We start from the raw sequence: 19,375 nt of genomic DNA, 5'->3' as shown, positions 1-19,375 counted from the left end.
CCCCATCTTTCTAAACAAGTCTCTCTTATTTCAAAATTGTAAGTAAAAGCCAGGCAAGGCGTCTTAGATTTACTTTGTTTTTCTCAACTTGTAAATGTACCTTTTACTAGAGTGCTTATCTTTGTTTGCTATACTTTGAACCTAAGACAGAGGGGGTTCCTCTAAGCTCTTTAAGTTTGATTACCCTGTAAAGTTATTTTCCATACTGATTTTACAGAGATGATTTTTACCTTTTTCTTTAATTAAAAGCCTTCTTTTTAAGAACCTGATTGATTTCTCCTTGTTTTAAGATCCAAAAGGGGTTTGGATCTGTATTCACCAGGAGTTGGTGAAAGGAAGGAGGGGGGAAGGGTCAATTTCTCCTTGTTTAAGATCCAAGGAGTTTGGATCTGTATTCATCAGGGAATTGGTGAAAGGTTTCTCAAGGCTTCCCAGGGAGGGAATTCTTGAGATGGTGGCAGCGGACCAGAGCTAAGCTGGTAGATAAGCTTAGAAGTTTTCATGCAGGCCCCTACATTTGTACCCTAAAGTTCAAAGTGGGGATACAGCCTTGACATGGTGGCACAGCGGTGGGATCGTTTTAAACCCAAAAGCCAGTAAGAGATTTTTTTTTCCCTTCTAGCTGCTTGGAGAGCAGAGCTGAAGGTAGATGCATATCTTATCTCTCCTTGCCTGAAGGCAGAGGTGTTAAGTTTTTTTAACAAGGGGCTTTGTTAAGAGAAGGGTTCAATCAGTGAGCAAACTTTGATCTGGTAAAGGTAATTTACAAGCTGAATTGTTTTTTTTTCTTTTTACATCCTCGGAAGTAGCTAGTTAGAAAGTCTCTGTTAACTCAGCAGCACTCAGCAGGAGCCTAAGCTAAATACATCCCAGTTTCAGTCAACTGCAGAGGGTGTGACCCAGCACAAGAAAACAGGAAAATGACTACCAAAGAAGCAGCTAACAAAATAGAACTGGCCAGACTAGAAGCAGAAGAAAATGAGAGACAACATCAGAGACTGCTTGAAATTAAAAAACTCGAGAAAGAAGCTGAAGAGGAGGCCCACAAGAGAGAAATGGAGCTGGAAAAAGCCAAACATGAAAGAGAAGAGAAAGCCAAAGAGGAGGCCCACAAGAGAGAGATGGAGCTGGAAAAAGCCAAAGAGGAGGCCAAACAGGAGGCCCACAAAAGAGAGATGGAGCTGAAAGAAAAAGAGATGGAGCTGGAAAAAGCCAAAGAGGAGGCGAAAGAAAAAGAAAGGCAGCATGAACTGGAAGCAGCAAGTGCTAGGCAGGATGCATCAAACCATCCTAGCAACTCCTCTCCAGGTACCCCTTCCCATCCCAGGAAATTCCCCACCTACAAGGCAGGCAATGATGCTGAGGCCTTCTTAGAAAATTTTGAAAGGGCCTGCCTTGGATACAGCATCCCTCCAACCCAGTACATGGTAGAGCTGAGGCCGCAGCTCAGTGGACCCTTAGCAGAGGTGGCGGCTGAAATGCCTAAGGAACACATGAACAGTTATGAACTTTTTAAAAACAAGGCCAGACTCAGAATGGGGCTAACACCTGAGCATGCCCGTCGGCGGTTCAGAGCCCTAAGGTGGAAACCAGATGTGTCATTTACCCGGCATGCCTACCACATTGACAAAAATTGTGATGCCTGGGTATCAGGAGCAAATGTTAAATCTCTGGAAGATCTGCTTTCCCTAGTAAAAATGGAGCAGTTTTTAGAGGGTGTTCCTGAGGAAATAAAAAGGTACATCCTAGATAGGAAGCCCAAAACTGTAACCGAGGCGGGGGAGATTGGAGCCAAATGGGTGGAGGTGACAGAAAAGAAAAAAGCTAGTAGCAGTTGGAGTGAATATCAGAAGGGGCAAGCCGAAACAAAACCTTATCACCGGGGACAACCCAAGGCCCCACCCACATCCCAAGGGAAACCCCAGACGCCTTCTCACCCCACCACACCAGTCTCCATCAACCAACATCGCCCCGGTGATACCTTAGCAGGGCGATGTTTTAAATGTAATGAACTGGGGCATATAAAGGCTCACTGCCCCAAGAACCCCAGCCGATTACAGTTCATTACACCCCAATCACACCAAAGAACCCCAGACCCAGATGCCTCTCTCATACCCTCGGAGCGAAGGGAAACCTTGAGAGTGGGCGGAAAGAAGGTTATCGCTTGGAGGGACACTGGGGCACAAGTGTCAACTATTCACCAATCCCTAGTGGACCCCAAACTCATCAACCCGGAGGCTACAGTGACAATTCAACCCTTCGTGTCACAGTCTGTAACCTTGCCTACAGCCAAGTTGCATGTCCAGTACAAGGGCTGGTCAGGAATGTGGACTTTTGCAGTCTATGACAATTATCCCATTCCCATGCTACTGGGGGAAGACTTGGCCAACCATGTGAAGCTAGCCAAGAGGGTGGGAATAGTCACCCGCAGCCAGGCTAAGCAAGCTTCCACCCCCATCCCTGTTCCTGAGCCGTCCACCAGGACCCCGTCTGTGTTACCAGAGACCCAAACAAAGGTGGTGGAACCGGATCCCCTGCCAACGACTGCAACAGCCGTAGTGGATCCAATCCCAGAGACCCAGCCAAAGCCAGTCCCAGAACCGGAACTGGCCACGCAACCAGCACCAGAACCATTGTCAGCACTGAGTCCAGCGCTTGCAAGCCCGTCTACAACTCCAATGCCAGAGGACACCAGCGAGCCTGAACTGGCGGAAGCAGCAGATAACCTTACCCAAGAGGCTCAGCCAGAGCCTGAGATACCACATAGTGCACCAGCGAACAGCGGTTCACAGTCAATGGAAACAGCCCCAGCACCTGCATCGCTTCCAGAGGGACCAAGCCCCAGTCCACAGTCCAAGGAGGAACTGATGTCTCCAGCATCAAGGGAACAGTTCCAGGCCGAGCAGGAAGCAGATGACAGCCTTCAGAAAGCTTGGGCGGCGGCGCGGAGCACCCCACCGCCTCTCAGCTCTTCTAACCGATCCCGGTTTGTTGTAGAAAAAGGACTTTTATACAAGGAGACTCTTTCTGGTGGGCACCAGGAAGACTGGCATCCTCAAAGACAGCTGCTAGTTCCCACTAAGTATCGGGTAAAGCTCTTGAGCTTAGCCCATGATCATCCCAGTGGCCATTCTGGGGTGAACAGAACCAAAGACCGGTTGGGGAAGTCCTTCCACTGGGAGGGAATGGGCAAGGACGTTGCTAATTATGTCCGGTCTTGTGAGGTGTGCCAACGAGTGGGAAAGCCCCAAGACCAGGTTAAAGCCCCTCTCCAGCCACTACCCATAATTGAGGTCCCATTTCAGCGAGTAGCTGTGGATATTCTGGGTCCTTTCCCAAAGAAGACACCCAGAGGAAAGCAGTACGTACTGACTTTCATGGATTTTGCTACCCGATGGCCGGAAGCTGTACCCTTAAGCAACACCAAGGCTAAAAGTGTGTGCCAGGCATTAGCAGACATTTTTGCCACGGTAGGTTGGCCCTCCGACATCCTTACAGATTCGGGAACTAATTTCCTGGCAGGGAACATGAAAAACCTGTGGGAAGCTCATGGGGTGAATCACTTGGTTGCCACCCCTCATCACCATCAAACCAATGGTCTGGTGGAGAGGTTTAATGGAACTTTGGGGGCCATGATACGTAAATTCGTAAATGAACACTCCAATGATTGGGACCTAGTGTTGCAGCAGTTGCTTTTTGCCTACAGGGCTGTACCACATCCCAGTTTAGGGTTTTCACCATTTGAACTTGTGTATGGCCGCGAGGTTAAGGGGCCATTACAGTTGGTGAAGCAGCAATGGGAGGGGTTTACGCCTTCTCCAGGAACTAACATTCTAGACTTTGTAAGCAACCTACAAAACACCCTCCGACACTCTTTAGCCCTTGCTAAAGAAAACCTAAAGGATGCTCAGGAAGAGCAAAAGGCCTGGTATGATAAACATTCCAGAGAACGGTCCTTCAAAGTAGGAGACCAAGTCATGGTCTTAAAGGCGCTCCAGGCCCATAAAATGGAAGCGTCGTGGGAAGGACCATTCACGGTCCAGGAGCGCCTAGGAGCTGTTAACTATCTCATAGCCTCCCCCACCTCCAACATAAAGCCTAAGGTATACCATGTTAATTCTCTTAAGCCCTTTTATTCTAGAGAATTAAACGTTTGCCAGTTTACAGCCCAGGAAACTGATGACGCGGAGTGGCCTGCAGGTGTCTACTATGAAGGAAAAAGGAATGGTGGCGTGGAAGAGGTGAACCTCTCCACGACCCTGGGACGTCTGCAGTGACAGCAGATAAAGGAGCTGTGCACAAGCTTTGCACCGATTTTCTCAGCCACTCCAGGACGGACCGAACGGGCATACCACTCCATTGACACAGGTAATGCTCACCCAATTAGAACCCCACCCTACCGGGAGTCACCTCATGCCCAAGCGGCTATACAAAGGGAGATCCAGGACATGCTACAGATGGCTATAATCCGCCCCTCTAGCAGTGCATGGGCATCTCCAGTGGTTCTAGTTCCCAAACCAGATGGGGAAATACGCTTTTGCGTGGACTACCGTAAGCTAAATGCTGTAACTCGTCCTGACAACTATCCAATGCCACGCACAGATGAGCTATTGGAAAAATTGGGACATGCCCAATTCATCTCTACTTTAGACTTAACCAAAGGGTACTGGCAAGTACCACTAGATGAACCCGCTAAGGAAAGGTCAGCCTTCGTCACCCAGGCAGGGGTGTATGAATTCAATGTACTTCCTTTCGGGTTGCGAAATGCACCCGCCACCTTCCAAAGACTTGTAGATGGTCTCCTAGCGGGATTGGGAGAATCTGCAGTTGCCTACCTCGATGATGTGGCCATTTTTTCTGATTCATGGACAGAACACCTGGAGCACCTGAAAAAAGTCTTCGAGCGCATCCGGCAGGCAGGACTAACTGTTAAGGCTAAAAAGTGTCAAATAGGCCAAAACAGAGTGATGTACCTGGGGCACCAGGTGGGTCAAGGAACTATAAATCCCCTACAGGCCAAAGTGGCCGGTTCCAAAGTCAAAGAAACAGGTCCAATCCTTCTTAGGCTTGGCCGGATATTATAGGCGATTTGTACCACACTACAGCCAAATCGCCGCCCCGCTGACAGACCTAACCAGAAAGAAACAGCCAAATGCAGTTCAGTGGACTGATAAGTGTCAAAAGGCCTTTAACCAGCTTAAGGCAACCCTCATGTCTGACCCTGTGCTAAGGGCCCCAGACTTTGACAAACCGTTCCTAGTAACCACAGATGCGTCCGAGCGAGGCGTGGGAGCAGTTTTAATGCAGGAAGGACCGGATCAAGAATTCCATCCTGTCGTGTTTCTCAGCAAGAAACTGTCTGAGAGGGAAAACCATTGGTCAATCAGCGAAAAGGACTGCTACGCCATTGTGTACGCGCTGGAAAAAGCTACGCCCATATGTTTGGGGACGGCGTTTCCAACTACAAACAGACCATGCTGCGCTACAGTGGCTTCATACCGCCAAGGGAAATAACAAAAAACTTCTTCGGTGGAGTTTAGCTCTCCAAGATTTTGATTTTGAAATACAACACATTTCGGGAGCTTCTAACAAAGTGCCTGATGCACTCTCCCGGGAAAGTTTCCCAGAGTTAACTGGTTAACAATTGTTCTTGTAATGAAACATATTGTTAGTTTTTATATAATCAGTAGTATGTCTAAAGGTACATGTGTCTTGTTAACTCTGTTTTCTCCTAGAACTCCAGGAAGAAATCACAGCCAGTGTGGAACCGAACGTCCAACACTATCTGTGATTTGGGGGGCGTGTCATAACTATAAAGGGAAGGGTAACAGCTCTCCTGTGTACAGTACTAAAATCCCTCCTGGTCAGAGACTCCAAAATCCTTTTACCTGTAAAGGGTTAAGAAGCTCGGGTAACCTGGCTGACACCTGACCCAGAGGACCAATAAGGGGACAAGATACTTTCAAATCTTGGGGGGGGGGGAAGGCTTTTGTGTGTGCTCTTTGTTTTAAGGGGTTGTTCGCTCTTGGGACTGAGAGGGACCAGACATCAATCCAGGTTCTCCCCATCTTTCTAAACAAGTCTCTCTTATTTCAAAATTGTAAGTAAAAGCCAGGCAAGGCGTCTTAGATTTACTTTGTTTTTCTCAACTTGTAAATGTACCTTTTACTAGAGTGCTTATCTTTGTTTGCTATACTTTGAACCTAAGACAGAGGGGGTTCCTCTAAGCTCTTTAAGTTTGATTACCCTGTAAAGTTATTTTCCATACTGATTTTACAGAGATGATTTTTACCTTTTTCTTTAATTAAAAGCCTTCTTTTTAAGAACCTGATTGATTTCTCCTTGTTTAAGATCCAAGGAGTTTGGATCTGTATTCACCAGGGAATTGGTGAAAGGTTTCTCAAGGCTTCCCAGGGAGGGAATTCTTGAGATGGTGGCAGCGGACCAGAGCTAAGCTGGTAGATAAGCTTAGAAGTTTTCATGCAGGCCCCTACATTTGTACCCTAAAGTTCAAAATGGGGATACAGCCTTGACAGCGTCCAAGCATGGTGTAAAAGCAGTTTTAATGCAAAAAAAATAAATAAATAAAAAATGCCATCCTGTCGTGTTTCTCAGCAAAAAACTGTCTAAAAAAAAAAAGCCACTGGTCAATCACCAAAAAAAAAAAGGTACACCATTGTGTACGCTCTAAAAAAGCTACGTCCATACGTTTGGAAACGGCGTTTCCACCTGCAAACCAACCATGCTGAGCTAAAGTGGCTTCATACCGTCAAAAAAAATAAGAAAAACTTCTTCGGTAAAGTTTAGCTCCCCAAAATTTTAATTTTAAAATACAACACATTTCAAAAGCTTCTAACAAAGTGGCTAATGCACTCTCCTGTAAAAATTTCCCAAAATCAACTGGTTAAAATCGTCCTTAAAATGTAAAAAATATTATTAGTTTTTATATAATCAGTAGTATATCTAAAGGTTCATGTGTCTTATTAACTCTGTTTTCTCCTAAAGCTCCAGAAAAAAATCAGACCGTATAAAACAGGCTGTCCAACACCGTCTGTGATTTGGGGGGCATGTCATAAATATTAAAAAAAGGGTAACAACCTTTATGTATCCAGTAATATAAAATCCCTCTTGGCCAAAGGTACAAAATCACTTACCTATAAGGGGTTAATCAGTTCAATTAACCTAGTTGGCACCTAACCAAAAAAATACTTTCAAATTGGGGGTGGGGGAGGTGGAAGGCTTTGTTTGTGCTCTTTTGTGTGTGTTCCCTCTTAAAACAAAAACCAAAAACAACCAAGCAGGTAATACAGCTTCTACTAAAATAATACATCTAAAATTACAAAAATTATAAGTAATATCAAAAAAATGCATTAAATTAACTTTTGTTTTAGCCTGTAAATTTACCCTATGCTAAAAAAAAGGTTTATTCCTGTTTTGTAACTTTAAAGTTAAGCCTAAAGAAAAAGCCTCTGTGTTTTAAGTCTTTTTATTACCCTGTAAAATTACCTTCCATCCTAATTTTACAGAGGTGCTTCTTTTACTTTTTTTTTTATATAAAGTTCTTCTTTTAAAAACCTAATTGGTTTTTAGTGTCCTAAAAACCCAAGGGTCTGGTCTGTGCTCACCTTGTTAACCTATTTGTTTGGTATATTATTCTCAAGCCTCCCCAGAAAATGGGGTGAAGGAGCTTGGGGTAATATTTTGGGGGGGGATAGGGCTCCAAGTGGCCCTTCCCTAAATGTTTGTTTAAATCACTTGGTGGTGGCAGCAATACCATCCAAAAACAAAAAATTGTGCCTTAAAAAAGTTTTTAACCTAAGCTTGTAAAATATAAGCTTAGGGGGTCTTTCATGCAGGTCTCCACATCTGTACCCCAAAGTTCAAAAGTAAAAAACCCCCCTAACATAAGGTTTATAAATAGATCTTTGTAAAATTTTCAAAAGTGTCTAAGTAACTTTTGAAGATGAGACTTAGGTGCTTTTGAAAATTTTAAACACTTGTCACACACATTTAACTGCTTCTGTAAAGAAAAGCTGTGGACAAGGGAAACTGCAATTGATGACATATATTTGAATTTTAGTAAAGCTTTTGATAATGTGTCACATGCATTGAAAAATTGCTGGAAGTATCATAAATTGAAATGAAACAGCAACAAATGCCCAGGTATCATGGTGAAGGGCACAGTATAAGAACATAGATAAATAACAACATAACATTTCAGATGGTAGGAAGTGTTGGTGGATGCATATGAGGATAAGGTTCCTTCCTAGTTGCCTAACTTGGAAAATGGGAGGTAGGGTGAGGAAAGCACCGGTGCTTTCACTGGGTAATGACCGTCCTTTAAGCTGCCTGCCAGGACCTAGCAAAGTCACAGGTATGTATGTTAACTGGCTTACCGAAGAATCCGAAATTTCCTTGAGAGTTTGGTCAGATCCAACAGCAAAGATGATTTTGGCATCAGGAGAGATGGCAACACCGCTGTAGCTGCAGGACTTGAGCACACACTCTGACTCCCTCTTACCCGTCAACAAGCTCCACTCGTACACTGCACCATCTGTGCCACAGGAAATCAACTTATTGTCATCTGCACTCCATATGACTGAGCGCACCTGGTAAGAGTGGAAACACACCAATCAGACCCACACTTGGTGACTCTATGAGCCCTGGAAGGGAGCTCGTGTCTTGTTAAATCTGACCATTTTATCTGGTGAACCCCTTCTAGACATGGTTCTGTTTATAGTAATCCCTGTTTTATATGGCACAGCCATGCTTCTAATATAGCTTTTGCTCTTTTTAAAAAACCGAATGCTTTGTAATTAAATTTCTCCTTCTTTCTTTTTTTGTGTTTTTGCTTTGTTATTGTTTTTTTCTTTTGTTTTTGTTTTTTGCTTTAGAAAACGTATAAGAATTACTTATAGAATTAAGCACACTGATAAAAAATGTTAAAATGTTAATCATATTAGTGAGCATAAGGGGAGTCCTGTAACATATCTCCAGGTTCTTTCATCTGTTACTCCAATACCATTACCAACTGCTACCCTTCAGAACAACCTGAGACTATTCAGATACATTATACAAGTTGACTACCAGTGACTGAGCTCCTACCTAGTGAGAAGCAATGATCACATCAGTGCACTGAAGATATTTTCACTACAGCAATGAGCTACAGAAATATTAGAATAAATAATACTATAAAAAAGGGTTACTGACTGTAACTGTTGTTCTTCGAGATGTGTTGCTCTTGTCCATGCCACATTAGGTGTGTGCACGCCGTGTGCACTGTTGCTGGAGATGTTTCCCTCAGTGGTATCCATTGGGCTGGCTTTAGCACCCTCTGGTGCAGCGCGCTCAGGTGCTGGTATAAGGGGCGTCACAGGCCATGCACCCTCTCAGTTCCTTCTTGTTGGTCCACTCCGACAGAGGGGCAGGAGGGTGGGTCGTGGAATGGACATGAGCAACACATCTCAAAGAACAACAATTATGGTCAGTAACCATTTTTTCTTTTTCGAGTGCTTGCTCATGTCCATTCCACATAAGATGACTCACAAGTAGTACCTCAGAAGGTGAGATCAGAGTTCATGGACATGCTGGCTGCAACATTGCTCTTCCGAACCTGGCATTGTCTCTGGCCTGTGGGGTGATGGCATAGTGGGATGCAAAGGTATACACCGATGACCAAGTTGCTGCCCTGCAGTTGTTCTGGACTGGGACTTGTGCAAGGAATGCCGCTGAAGAGACCTGAGCTTTCATGGAGTGAGCAGTTAGGATGGCCAGAGGCGTGACATTCGCCTGCTCGCAGCAAGCCCACAGGCAGTTATCCAGGACAAGTTCCTCTGGGCTGATACTGGAAGCCATTTAATCTTTTCTGCTACAAAGAGCTATGTGGATTTGTGAAAGGGTTTAGTCCTTTCAATACAGAAGGTGAGGGCATGCCTAACATCTAATGAGTAAAGCTGCTGCTCCTCAGTTTTTGTGAGGCTTTGGGAAGAAGACTGGCAGGAAAATAGCCTGATTGCTATGGAATTGTGAAGCCAACTGTGGCAGGAAAGCCAGGTGGGCTGCAGTTGGATCTTGTCCTTGAAGAACACTGTGCATAGTGGTTCTGACATAAGGGCCCTGATTTCAGAAACCCTTCTGGCTGAGGTGATCATCACCAGGAAGACAACTTTCTAAGAGAGGAGAACGCTAGAGGTTCAAAGGGAGGGCCCATGAACCTTGACAGAACCAGGTTTAAGTCACACGGAGGGAGGACCTGAGGATAGAGTCTCTCCAGTACATTGAGAAACCGGACCGCCATCTTGTGAGAGAACACTGACCTGCCATTCACCAGTGGGTGGAAGGCTGAGACTGCTACCAAGTGCACCTTGATAGACACAAGGGCCAGACCTTGCTGCTTTAGATGGAGAAAGTAATTGCTATTAGCCAGGATGGGCAGGTTTGGTGTTCCTAGCTTCCGTTTGCCAGAAGCTGGGAATGGGCGACAGAGGATGGATCACTTGATAATTACCTGTTCTGTTCATTCTTTCTGGGGCACCTGGCATTGGCCACTGTTGGAAGACAGTATACTGGGCTAGATGGACCTTTGGTCTGACCCAGTATGGCCGTTCTTATGTTCTTAAATAGTCCAAGATAACCTGAAGAGAAGACCGGATCGGAGAGAGACCTCTATGTCACACCCAAATTGAGAAGCGCTTCCATTTGGCAAGGTAGGTAGCCCTAGTGGACGGCTTTCTACTACCTATCAAGATCTGGAGAACTAGCTACTAACAGGCCTGCTCCTCCAGGTTCAGCCATGTAACATCCACACAGTTGGTGAAGGGAGGCGAGGTTTGGGTGAAGCAGCCGGCCATGGTCTTCTGAGATCAGGTCCAGACAGAGCGAAAGCAGGAGTGGGATTGCTATTGATAGATCCAGCAGCGTGCCAAACTGGTGTTGATGTGGCCACACTGAGGCTATGAGAATAACTCTCGCCTTGTCCCACTTGATTTTCAGGAGGACCTTGTGAACCAGAGGGACCGGGGGAAAAGCGTAGAGCAGCAGCCCTGTCCATGGGAGCAGGAAGGCATAGGAGAGAGAGCCCAGGCTGTGCCCTCACAGCGAGAAAAACTGGTGGGATTTTCTGTTCTGCTTGGTCACGAACAGGTCCACCTGGGAAGACCTCCAGCTTTGGAAGATGAACCTGATGATTTATGGTAAAGGAACCACTCGTGGTGAGAGGGAAAGGACCTGCTGAGGCGATCCACCAGTGCATTCTGGGCTCTGGGAAGATGTGATGCCTCAAGGTGGATGGAGTGCTTCGTGCAGAAATCTCATACATGGATGGCCTCCTGACACAGGGTAGAGGATCAAGCTCCTCCCTGCTTGTTGATATAGAACATGGCCGCGGTATTGTCTGTCAGGAATTGCACCACCTTGCCAGAGATCTGGAGAAGGAACACTTGGCAGGCTAAGCAGACAACACTGAGTTCCCTGATGTTTATGTGCAGGGAGAGTTATAATAATATAATATATGGAGATATCCAATCTCCTAGAACTGGAAGGGACCCTGAAAGGTCATCATGTCCAGCCCCCTGCCTTCACTAGCAGGACCAAGTACTGATTTTTGCCTCAGATCCCTAAGTGGCCCCCTCAAGGATTGAACTCACAACCCTAGGTTTAGCAGGCCAATGCTCAAACCACTGAGCTATCCCTCCCCCAAGTTCTTCCTGGTGTAGGCCAAGGCCTTTCTGCAATAAGAAGCAGCAGCCATAGTAGGACAGCAGAAGCTATGACTTAAGAAGCAGGGAGTAATGCCCATCTAAACCACATCAAAACCATATAGTATTGGATTGTAAGAAGCATTTCTGCCCTAATAGCACCAACAGTGACCAAACAGACAGACAAATCTTAAGATGTGCAAAGAGAACTTTGCAAGAAAACACTCTGTCTGGCAAAACCACTTACCAGCAGTTTTGGTTGAAAAGATACCATTGATTGCTTTTGTCTGTTTTTTAATTTGAAATACTTCCGTTTGTTTCCCTATACAGTAACTCCTCACTTAAGTCGTCCCGGTTAGCGTTGTTTTGTTGTTACATTGCTGATCAATTAGAGAACATGCTCGTTTAAAGTTGCGCAATGCCCGTTATTTGGCAGCCGCCTGCTTTGTCCACTGCTTGCAGGAAGAGCAGCCGGTTGGAGCTAGCTGGTGGGGGCTTGGAACCAGGATGGGCCAGTAGCCCCCTTCTCAGCTTCCCTAAGTTCCCTGTGCAGCAGCCGCCCAGCAGGCGATCAACTGCCAGGCAGTTCAGGTGTCCCTCCCCCACGGCCGTGTGCTGCTCCTGCCCTCTGCCTTGGAGCTGCTCCCAGGAGCCTCCTGCTTGCTGGCGGGGGGGGGGGGGGGGAAAGGATGCTGATGTCAGGGTGTCCCCCTCTCCCCGCTCCTTTACCTCATTCCACAGAGCAGGGGAGGACACGACAGGGCTCAGGATGGAGGAAGCTTGCTGGCAGCAGCTGCTGTCTCAACTTGCTGATCTACTTAAAAAGGCAGTGTACTTAGAGTGTACTTAGAGTGGGGTCTCTCTGTCTGTCTGTCTGTCTGTCTCTCTCTCTCTCTCACACACACACACACACACACACACACACACACACACACAACCCCCCCCACACTCACACGGTGTGTGGGTGTGTGTCTCTGTCTCTCTCTGCCATGCTGTGTCTCCTCCCATAATTCATGCTGCCTTGTAGAGTATGAGGCTACATTAACAACATGTTAACCCTTGAGGGCTCAGCCAAGTGCTAATTCATCATTTATCAATAAGGCATTCCCTGGGAAATATCTCACCCTCTTCCACCCTCTGACTCCACCACTGTAACCAAGCTTCACAATCATCATTGCTGTGTACCGTACTAAATTGTTTGTTTAAAACTTATACTGTGTGTGTATAAATAAAATATAGGCTCGTCTGGCAAAAAAAATTTCCCTGGAACCTAACCACCCCTCATTTACATTAATTCTTAAGGGGAAATTGGATTCGCTTAACATCGTTTCGCTTAAAGTAGCATTTTCCAGGAACATAACTACAACATAACTACTTACTGAATGGGGGAGGCAACCTAGTGACAGATAATGTGAAAAAAGGTGAAGTACTCAATGCTTTTTTTGCCTTGGTCTTCACAGACAAGGTCAGCTCCCAGACTGCTGCACTGGGCAACACAGTATGGGGAGGAGGTGAGCAGCCCTCAGTGGTGAAAGAACAGATTAAGGGCTATTTAGAAAAGATGGACATGCACAAGTCCATGGGTCCAGATCTAATGCATCCAAGGGTGCTGGGGGAGTTGGCTGATGTGATTGCAGAGCCATTGGCTATTATCTTTGAAAATTTGTGGCGATCGGGGAAGGTCCCAGACGATTGGAAAAAATCAAACATAGTGCCCATATTTTAAAAAGAGAAGAACGAGAACCCGGGGAACTACAGACCGGTCAGCCTCACTTCAGTCCCTGGCAAAATCATGGAGCAGGTCCTCAAGGAATCCATTTTGAAGCACTTGGAGAAGAGGAAGGTGATCAGGAACAGTCAACATGGATTCACCAAGGGCAAGGCATGCCTGACCAACCTGATTGCCTTTTATGATGAGATAACTGGTTCTGTGGATATGGGGAAAGCGGTGGAAGTGATATATCTTGACTTTAGCAAAGCTTTTGATACAGTCTCCCACAGTATTCTTGCCAGTGAGTTGAAGTATGGATTGGATGAATGGACTATAAAGTGGATAGAAAGCTGGCTAGATTTTCAGGCTCAATGGGTAGTGATCAACAGCTCGATGTCTAGTTGGCAGCCGGTATCAAGCGGAGTGCCCCAGGGGTTGGTCCTGGAGCCGGTTTTGTTCAACATCTTTATTAATGATCTGGATGATGGGATGAATTGCACCCTCAGCAAGTTTGCAGATGACACTAAGCTGGGGGGGGGAGAGGTAGATACGCTGGAGGGTAGGGATAGGGTCCAGAGTGACCTAGACAAATTGGAGGATTGGGCCAAAAGAAATCTGATGAGGTTCAACAAGGAAAAGTGCAGAGTCCTGCACTTAGGAAGGAAGAATCCCATGCACCGCTACAGGCTGGGGACGGACTGGCTAAGGAGCAGTTCTGCAGAAAAGGACCTGGGGATTACAGTGGATGAGAAGCTGGATATGAGTCAACAGTGTGCCCTTGTTGCCAAGAAGGCCAACGGCATATTGGGCTGTATTAATAGGAGCATTGCCAGCAGATTGAGGGAAGTGAATATTCCCCTCTATTCGGCACTGGTGAGGCCACACCTGGAGTATTGTGTCCAGTTTTGGTCCCCCCACTACAGAAGGGATGTGGACAAATTGGAGAGAGTCCAGCAGAGGGCAACAAAAATGATTAGGGGGCTGGGGCACATGACTTACGAGGAGAGATTGAGGCAACTGGGGTTATTTAGTCTGCAGAAGAGAAGAGTGAGCGGGGATTTGATAGCAGCCTTCAACTACCTGAAGGGGGGTTCCAAAGAGCATGGAGCTAGGCTGTTCTCAGTGGTGGCAGATAACAGAACAAGAAGCAATGGTCTCAAGTTGCAGTGGGGGAGGTCTAGGTTGGATATTAGGAAACACTATTTCACTAGGAGGGTGGTGAAGCACTGGAATGGGTTACCTAGGGAGGTGGTGCAATCTCCATCCTTAGAGGTTTTTAAGGCCTGGCTTGCCAAAGCCCTGGCTGGGATGATTTAATTGGTGTTTGTCCTGCTTTGAGCAGGGGATTGGACTAGATGACCTCCTGAGTTCTCTTCCAACACTAATATTCTATGATTCTAACATTAAGCGAGGAGTTACTATAGTTATCACTGTCTGTTTTTTAGCCCTGGTCTACACTACGAGTTTAGGTCAAATTTAGCAGCGTTAGATCGATTTAACCCTGCACCCGTCCACACGACGAAGCCATTTTTGTCAACTTAAAGGGCTCTTAAAATTGATTTCTGTACTCCTCCCCGACGAGGGGATTAGCGCTGAACTTGACCCTGCCGAATTTGGGGTAGTGTGGACGCAATTCGATGGTATTGGCCTCCGGGAGCTATCCCAGAGTGCTCCATTGTGACCGCTCTGGACAGCACTCTCAACTCAGATGCACTGGCCAGGTAGACAGGAAAAGCCCTGTGAACTTTTGAATTTCATTTCCTGTTTGGCCAGCGTGGTGAGCTGATCAGCACAGGTGACCATGCAGAGCTCATCAGCACAGGTGACCATGGAGTCCCAAAATTGCAAAAGAGCTCCAGCATGGACCGAACGGGAGGTACTGCATCTGATCGCTGTATGGGGAGACGAATCCGTGCTATCCGAACTCCGTTCCAAAAGACGAAATGCCGGAATATTTGAAAAAATCTCCAAGGGCATGAAGGACAGAGGTTATGACATGGACCCGCAGCAGTGCCGCGTGAAGCCTACCAAAGAACCAGAGAGGCAAACGGCCGCTCCGGGTCGGAGCCCCAGACATGCCGCTTCTATGATGAGCTGCATGCCATTCTAGGGGGTGCCCCTACAACTACCCCACCCCTGTGCTTCCCTCCTTCCTCACCCCTCCCGGGCTACCTTGGCAGTTATCCCCCCATTTGTGTGACAAATTAATGAAGAATGCATGAATTTGAAACAACAATGACTTTATTGCCTCTGCAAGCGGAGATCAAAAGGGACAGGGAAGGGCGGTTGGCTTACAGGGAAGTAAAGTGAACCAAGGGGGCGGGTTTTCATCAAAGAGAAACAAACAGAACTTTCACACCATAGCCTGGCCAGTCATGAAACTGGTTTTCAAAGCTTCTCTGATGTACAGCGCACCCTGCTGTGCTCTTCTAACTGCCCTGGTGTCTGGCTGCACGTAATCAGTGGCCAGGCATTTTGCCTCAACCTCCCACCCCGCCATAAACGTCTCCCCAGATATTGTGGAGCACACAGCAAGCAATAATAACGATGGGAATATTAGTTTTGCTGAGGTCTAACTGAGTCAGTAAACTGCGCCAGCGAGCTTTTAAACATCCAAAGGCACATTCTATCACCATTATGCACTTGCTCAGCCTATAGTTGAACTGCTCCTTACTACTGTCCAGGCTTCATGAGCCATGGGAGCAAGGGGTAGGCTGGGGTAGGTGCGACCGCGAGGTGCTGCCGACTGGGAGAGCAGCCTGAGGCAGAAGCCTCCAGCTGGCATGATATTCCAGGCAGGACTGAATCTCCATTAGACGAAACTTAAAGAAGAGAATGACCTGGAGTCATTCCCATTTTTGTCCAGGCGCCCCCGACCAACCTCACCGTGGCCAGCCAGGAGCACCCATGTCTGCCCAGGCGCACCCGACCAACCTAACCGAGGTCGGCCAGGAGCACCCACGGGACGACGACGACGGCTAGCAGTCGTATTGCACCATCTGCCGTCCACAAGGCAAGGCAAGGGGATGCTGCTATGTAGGACTGCAGTACCGCGTCTGCCAGCAGCACCCAGGAGACACACGGTGACAGTGAGCTGAGCGGGCTCCATGCTTGCTGTGGTATGTCATCTGCACAGGTAACCCAGGAAAAAAGGCGAGAAATGATTTTTTGCCATTGCTTTCACGGAGGGAGGGAGGGAGAGAGGGGGGCCTTACGACATATAACCAGAACCACCCGTGACAATGTTTTTGCCCCATCAGGCATTGGGAGCTCAACCCAGAATTCCAATGGGCGGCGGAGACTGCGGGAACTGTGGGATAGCTACCACAGTGCAACGCTCCAAAAGTCAACGCTAGCCTCGGTACTGTGGACGCATACGCCGACTTAATGCGCTTAGTGGGGACACACACAATCGACTGTATCAAATTGATTTCTAAAAAATCGACTTCTATTAAATCAACCTAATTTCGTAGTGTAGACATATCCTTAATTTTTCTCAATTTAAATTAACACTTAGGTGGTGGGCTAAGATTGGTGGAAAATATTGTTTTGTTAAAATTACTGTTTAAGTTATAGCTAAGCAGGACTCAAGTTTCATTACAAAAACCAGGGTCCAAGAAGGAAACCAGAGAGAGAAAGAAGAAAGAAGAACTACTCACCTCCAAGACACAACCCATGACCAAAGCTGCCAGAATACTCTGCATGATTGTGATGTGCAGCAACAAGAACCCATATGAGACTGGCCTGGCCTGGCCAACAGGGAAAGTATGCCTGCATGATCAGGATTGGTGAGCATAGCATTGTATGCTTAGCGTGTGTATTCTGCTTGGTAATTGTTAATAAATAGAGATTAAGGATATTACTGGGTAAGGCTCTTTCACTGGGTAAAGGTCATGCAAACCCACAGAAGGTTACGCCCTGAGCCAGAACGGGTAAGGGGTGGGTGTCTTCCGCCCCGAGTTCAGGATGGGAAAGGGTGGGGTGCCTAAATTAACCGGATTACACTTTGAGCCCTGTAGTAGGAAGAGAGCCTAAGACATAAGCCCTTGTATTAGAGGTCTGGTATGAGGCATGAGGCCTGGGCTAAAGTAGTACTCAAAGCTTTACTAATATAAAGCAAAGGCAAGCTGTGAGCAAAAGGCAGAACCTGCTCACAGAATCTGGCAAGAACAGGGCTGATATTGCAGAAATACACATTCCTGAAGTGCTAGGCACAGAGTACTCACGCAAACACATCCTGATATCAAGTGGTACCAGAACATCCTGATATCAAGGATGGTACAAAAACATTCCCCAAGGATAACAGGGGAACACACTGACCCCTCCTAAAAGATAAGGTCAGTATGACAGTACGTAATAAAGATGTTTTAATCAAACCAACATATACAAGGTGATGGGTGATAACTAGCCACGTCAGGGGGCAGTAACTAACTATGTCAGAGTAGCAGTATGTAACTTGTTTGTATCAGGGTATAAAGATGTATCTCAGAGGGAGTGTCTTTGTCTATCCTAGGGAGGAATGGAAAGTCCCATCTTTCACTGAGCTGGTCCATTGTTACGGGCATACATGTATTAGTGGTACGGTAGAGTCTGCGGGATACTAGTACCACAGGGCCTTAACTGGACCCATTACAGCCTCATTAATGGTAAGGCCACTTTGGAGGGAGCTGCCACAGCCAGAATGTCAATAAAGCTGTGGGATGATTCCTTAAAATCCTCAGTCTCCAGACCCAGGTTAGCTGCTATCTGCTTCAGAAGGTCCTGATGGGCCCTGAAGTCATCCTGCAGAAGTGAGTTACTCAGCCTCAAGACAGCCTCCTCTGGGGAGGAGGAGGAGGAAGCTTGCACCAGAGGAGGGGCTCCTTCCTCTTCCTCAATGACATCCATGGTAGCCACATCCTAAACGTCGGACCCGGAGTCAGAGTCCAGTGCCAACAGGGAAGGGGCGGTAGCCCACTCTCAGAAATCAACAGGTATGATTGATGAGAAGGAGGACTAGGTACCAGGGGAAACCCCTCAGGTTCCAGTATGGCCACTGCATAGGCTACTGACCCATTGGCCAGGTGCTGGCGGGGGGACCCACACCGAGGTCTGGCAGCACTGGGTACTGGTGGTGGCCCTGAGGCTCAACATAGGGTTCCCCTTTGAACTCCGAAGAAGAGTTCTCCTTCGGTCACCATGGTGGAGCAGTACCCCTCTCTGTTTCCACTCAGTGCTGAGGGTCCGGGGACCATCAACAGACTGGAGATTTTCACGACAATGGTATCAGGGTCAGCTTGCCCCTAGAAGGTCCTGGGAGGCCCAATGCTGGGAAGGAGCTCGAAACTCCATGCTACTTCCTGCTCACAGACATCAGAGCCAGCAGCTGTCCCATCGAAGTTGAGGGAACCAGGAGAGAAAGTAAGTCCCAGGCCACTGCAAAGGCCTCTGGGGTCAATGGAACTGTCAGACTGCTGGTGCCACAGTGGCTTCTGGGTGTCGGCCGAGGGTCCCGCACCAGACAAAATGTTCTGGGCAGATTTGACAGTGCCACCATAGGACCAGGGGTGGAGGAGTGGCCCAATGCAAGTCGCACTCTGCTGCCTTCCCCATGCTTGTCCTTCTTCTGCACTGGTGAGTGCCCTCTGTTGGTGCACTGCTTTTTGTGCTTCTTCTTCAGCACTGGAGATGGTGAACAGTGCCAGGAAGAGCGTGGTGCTGGAGGAGCACTTCGCACCAAGGCCAAAGTGCTTGGTGCAGAATGGCTCTGAGGCCAGTCTTAGACTGGCTTCCATTAGGATAGCCTTCAGTCTTATTTCTCTATCCTTTTTGTGCAGGATCTAAAGTCCCGACAAATGTGGCACTTGTCCCTCACGTGAGTTTCTCACAAGCACTTCAAACGGCTGGAGTGTGGGTCGCTCACGGGCATAGGTTTGCTGCAGGAACCACAATGTTTGAAGCCTGTGGACCGGGGCATGCCCAGCTGCTG

At 47.2% G+C, this 19,375-nt stretch overlaps 1 protein-coding gene across 2 annotated transcripts in view; it reads right to left on the bottom strand.

The window, feature by feature from the left end:
• Positions 1-19,375, bottom strand: part of CFAP57 (cilia and flagella associated protein 57) — a 150,743-nt gene that overhangs the window by 70,644 nt on the left and 60,724 nt on the right. For both annotated transcript variants that reach the window (XM_065409883.1, XM_065409884.1), the window contains exon 9: positions 8,397-8,609. In XM_065409883.1, coding sequence (XP_065265955.1) covers positions 8,397-8,609 — 213 coding nt within the window. The remainder of the gene's footprint in view (positions 1-8,396; positions 8,610-19,375) is intronic.

This window comes from Emys orbicularis, chromosome 8 (assembly GCF_028017835.1).
Source record: "Emys orbicularis isolate rEmyOrb1 chromosome 8, rEmyOrb1.hap1, whole genome shotgun sequence".
In the NCBI taxonomy this organism is placed as follows: domain Eukaryota; kingdom Metazoa; phylum Chordata; order Testudines; family Emydidae; genus Emys; species Emys orbicularis.
The sequence above is the reverse complement of the archived record's forward strand: the minus strand, read 5'-3'. Positions and strand labels throughout refer to the sequence as shown.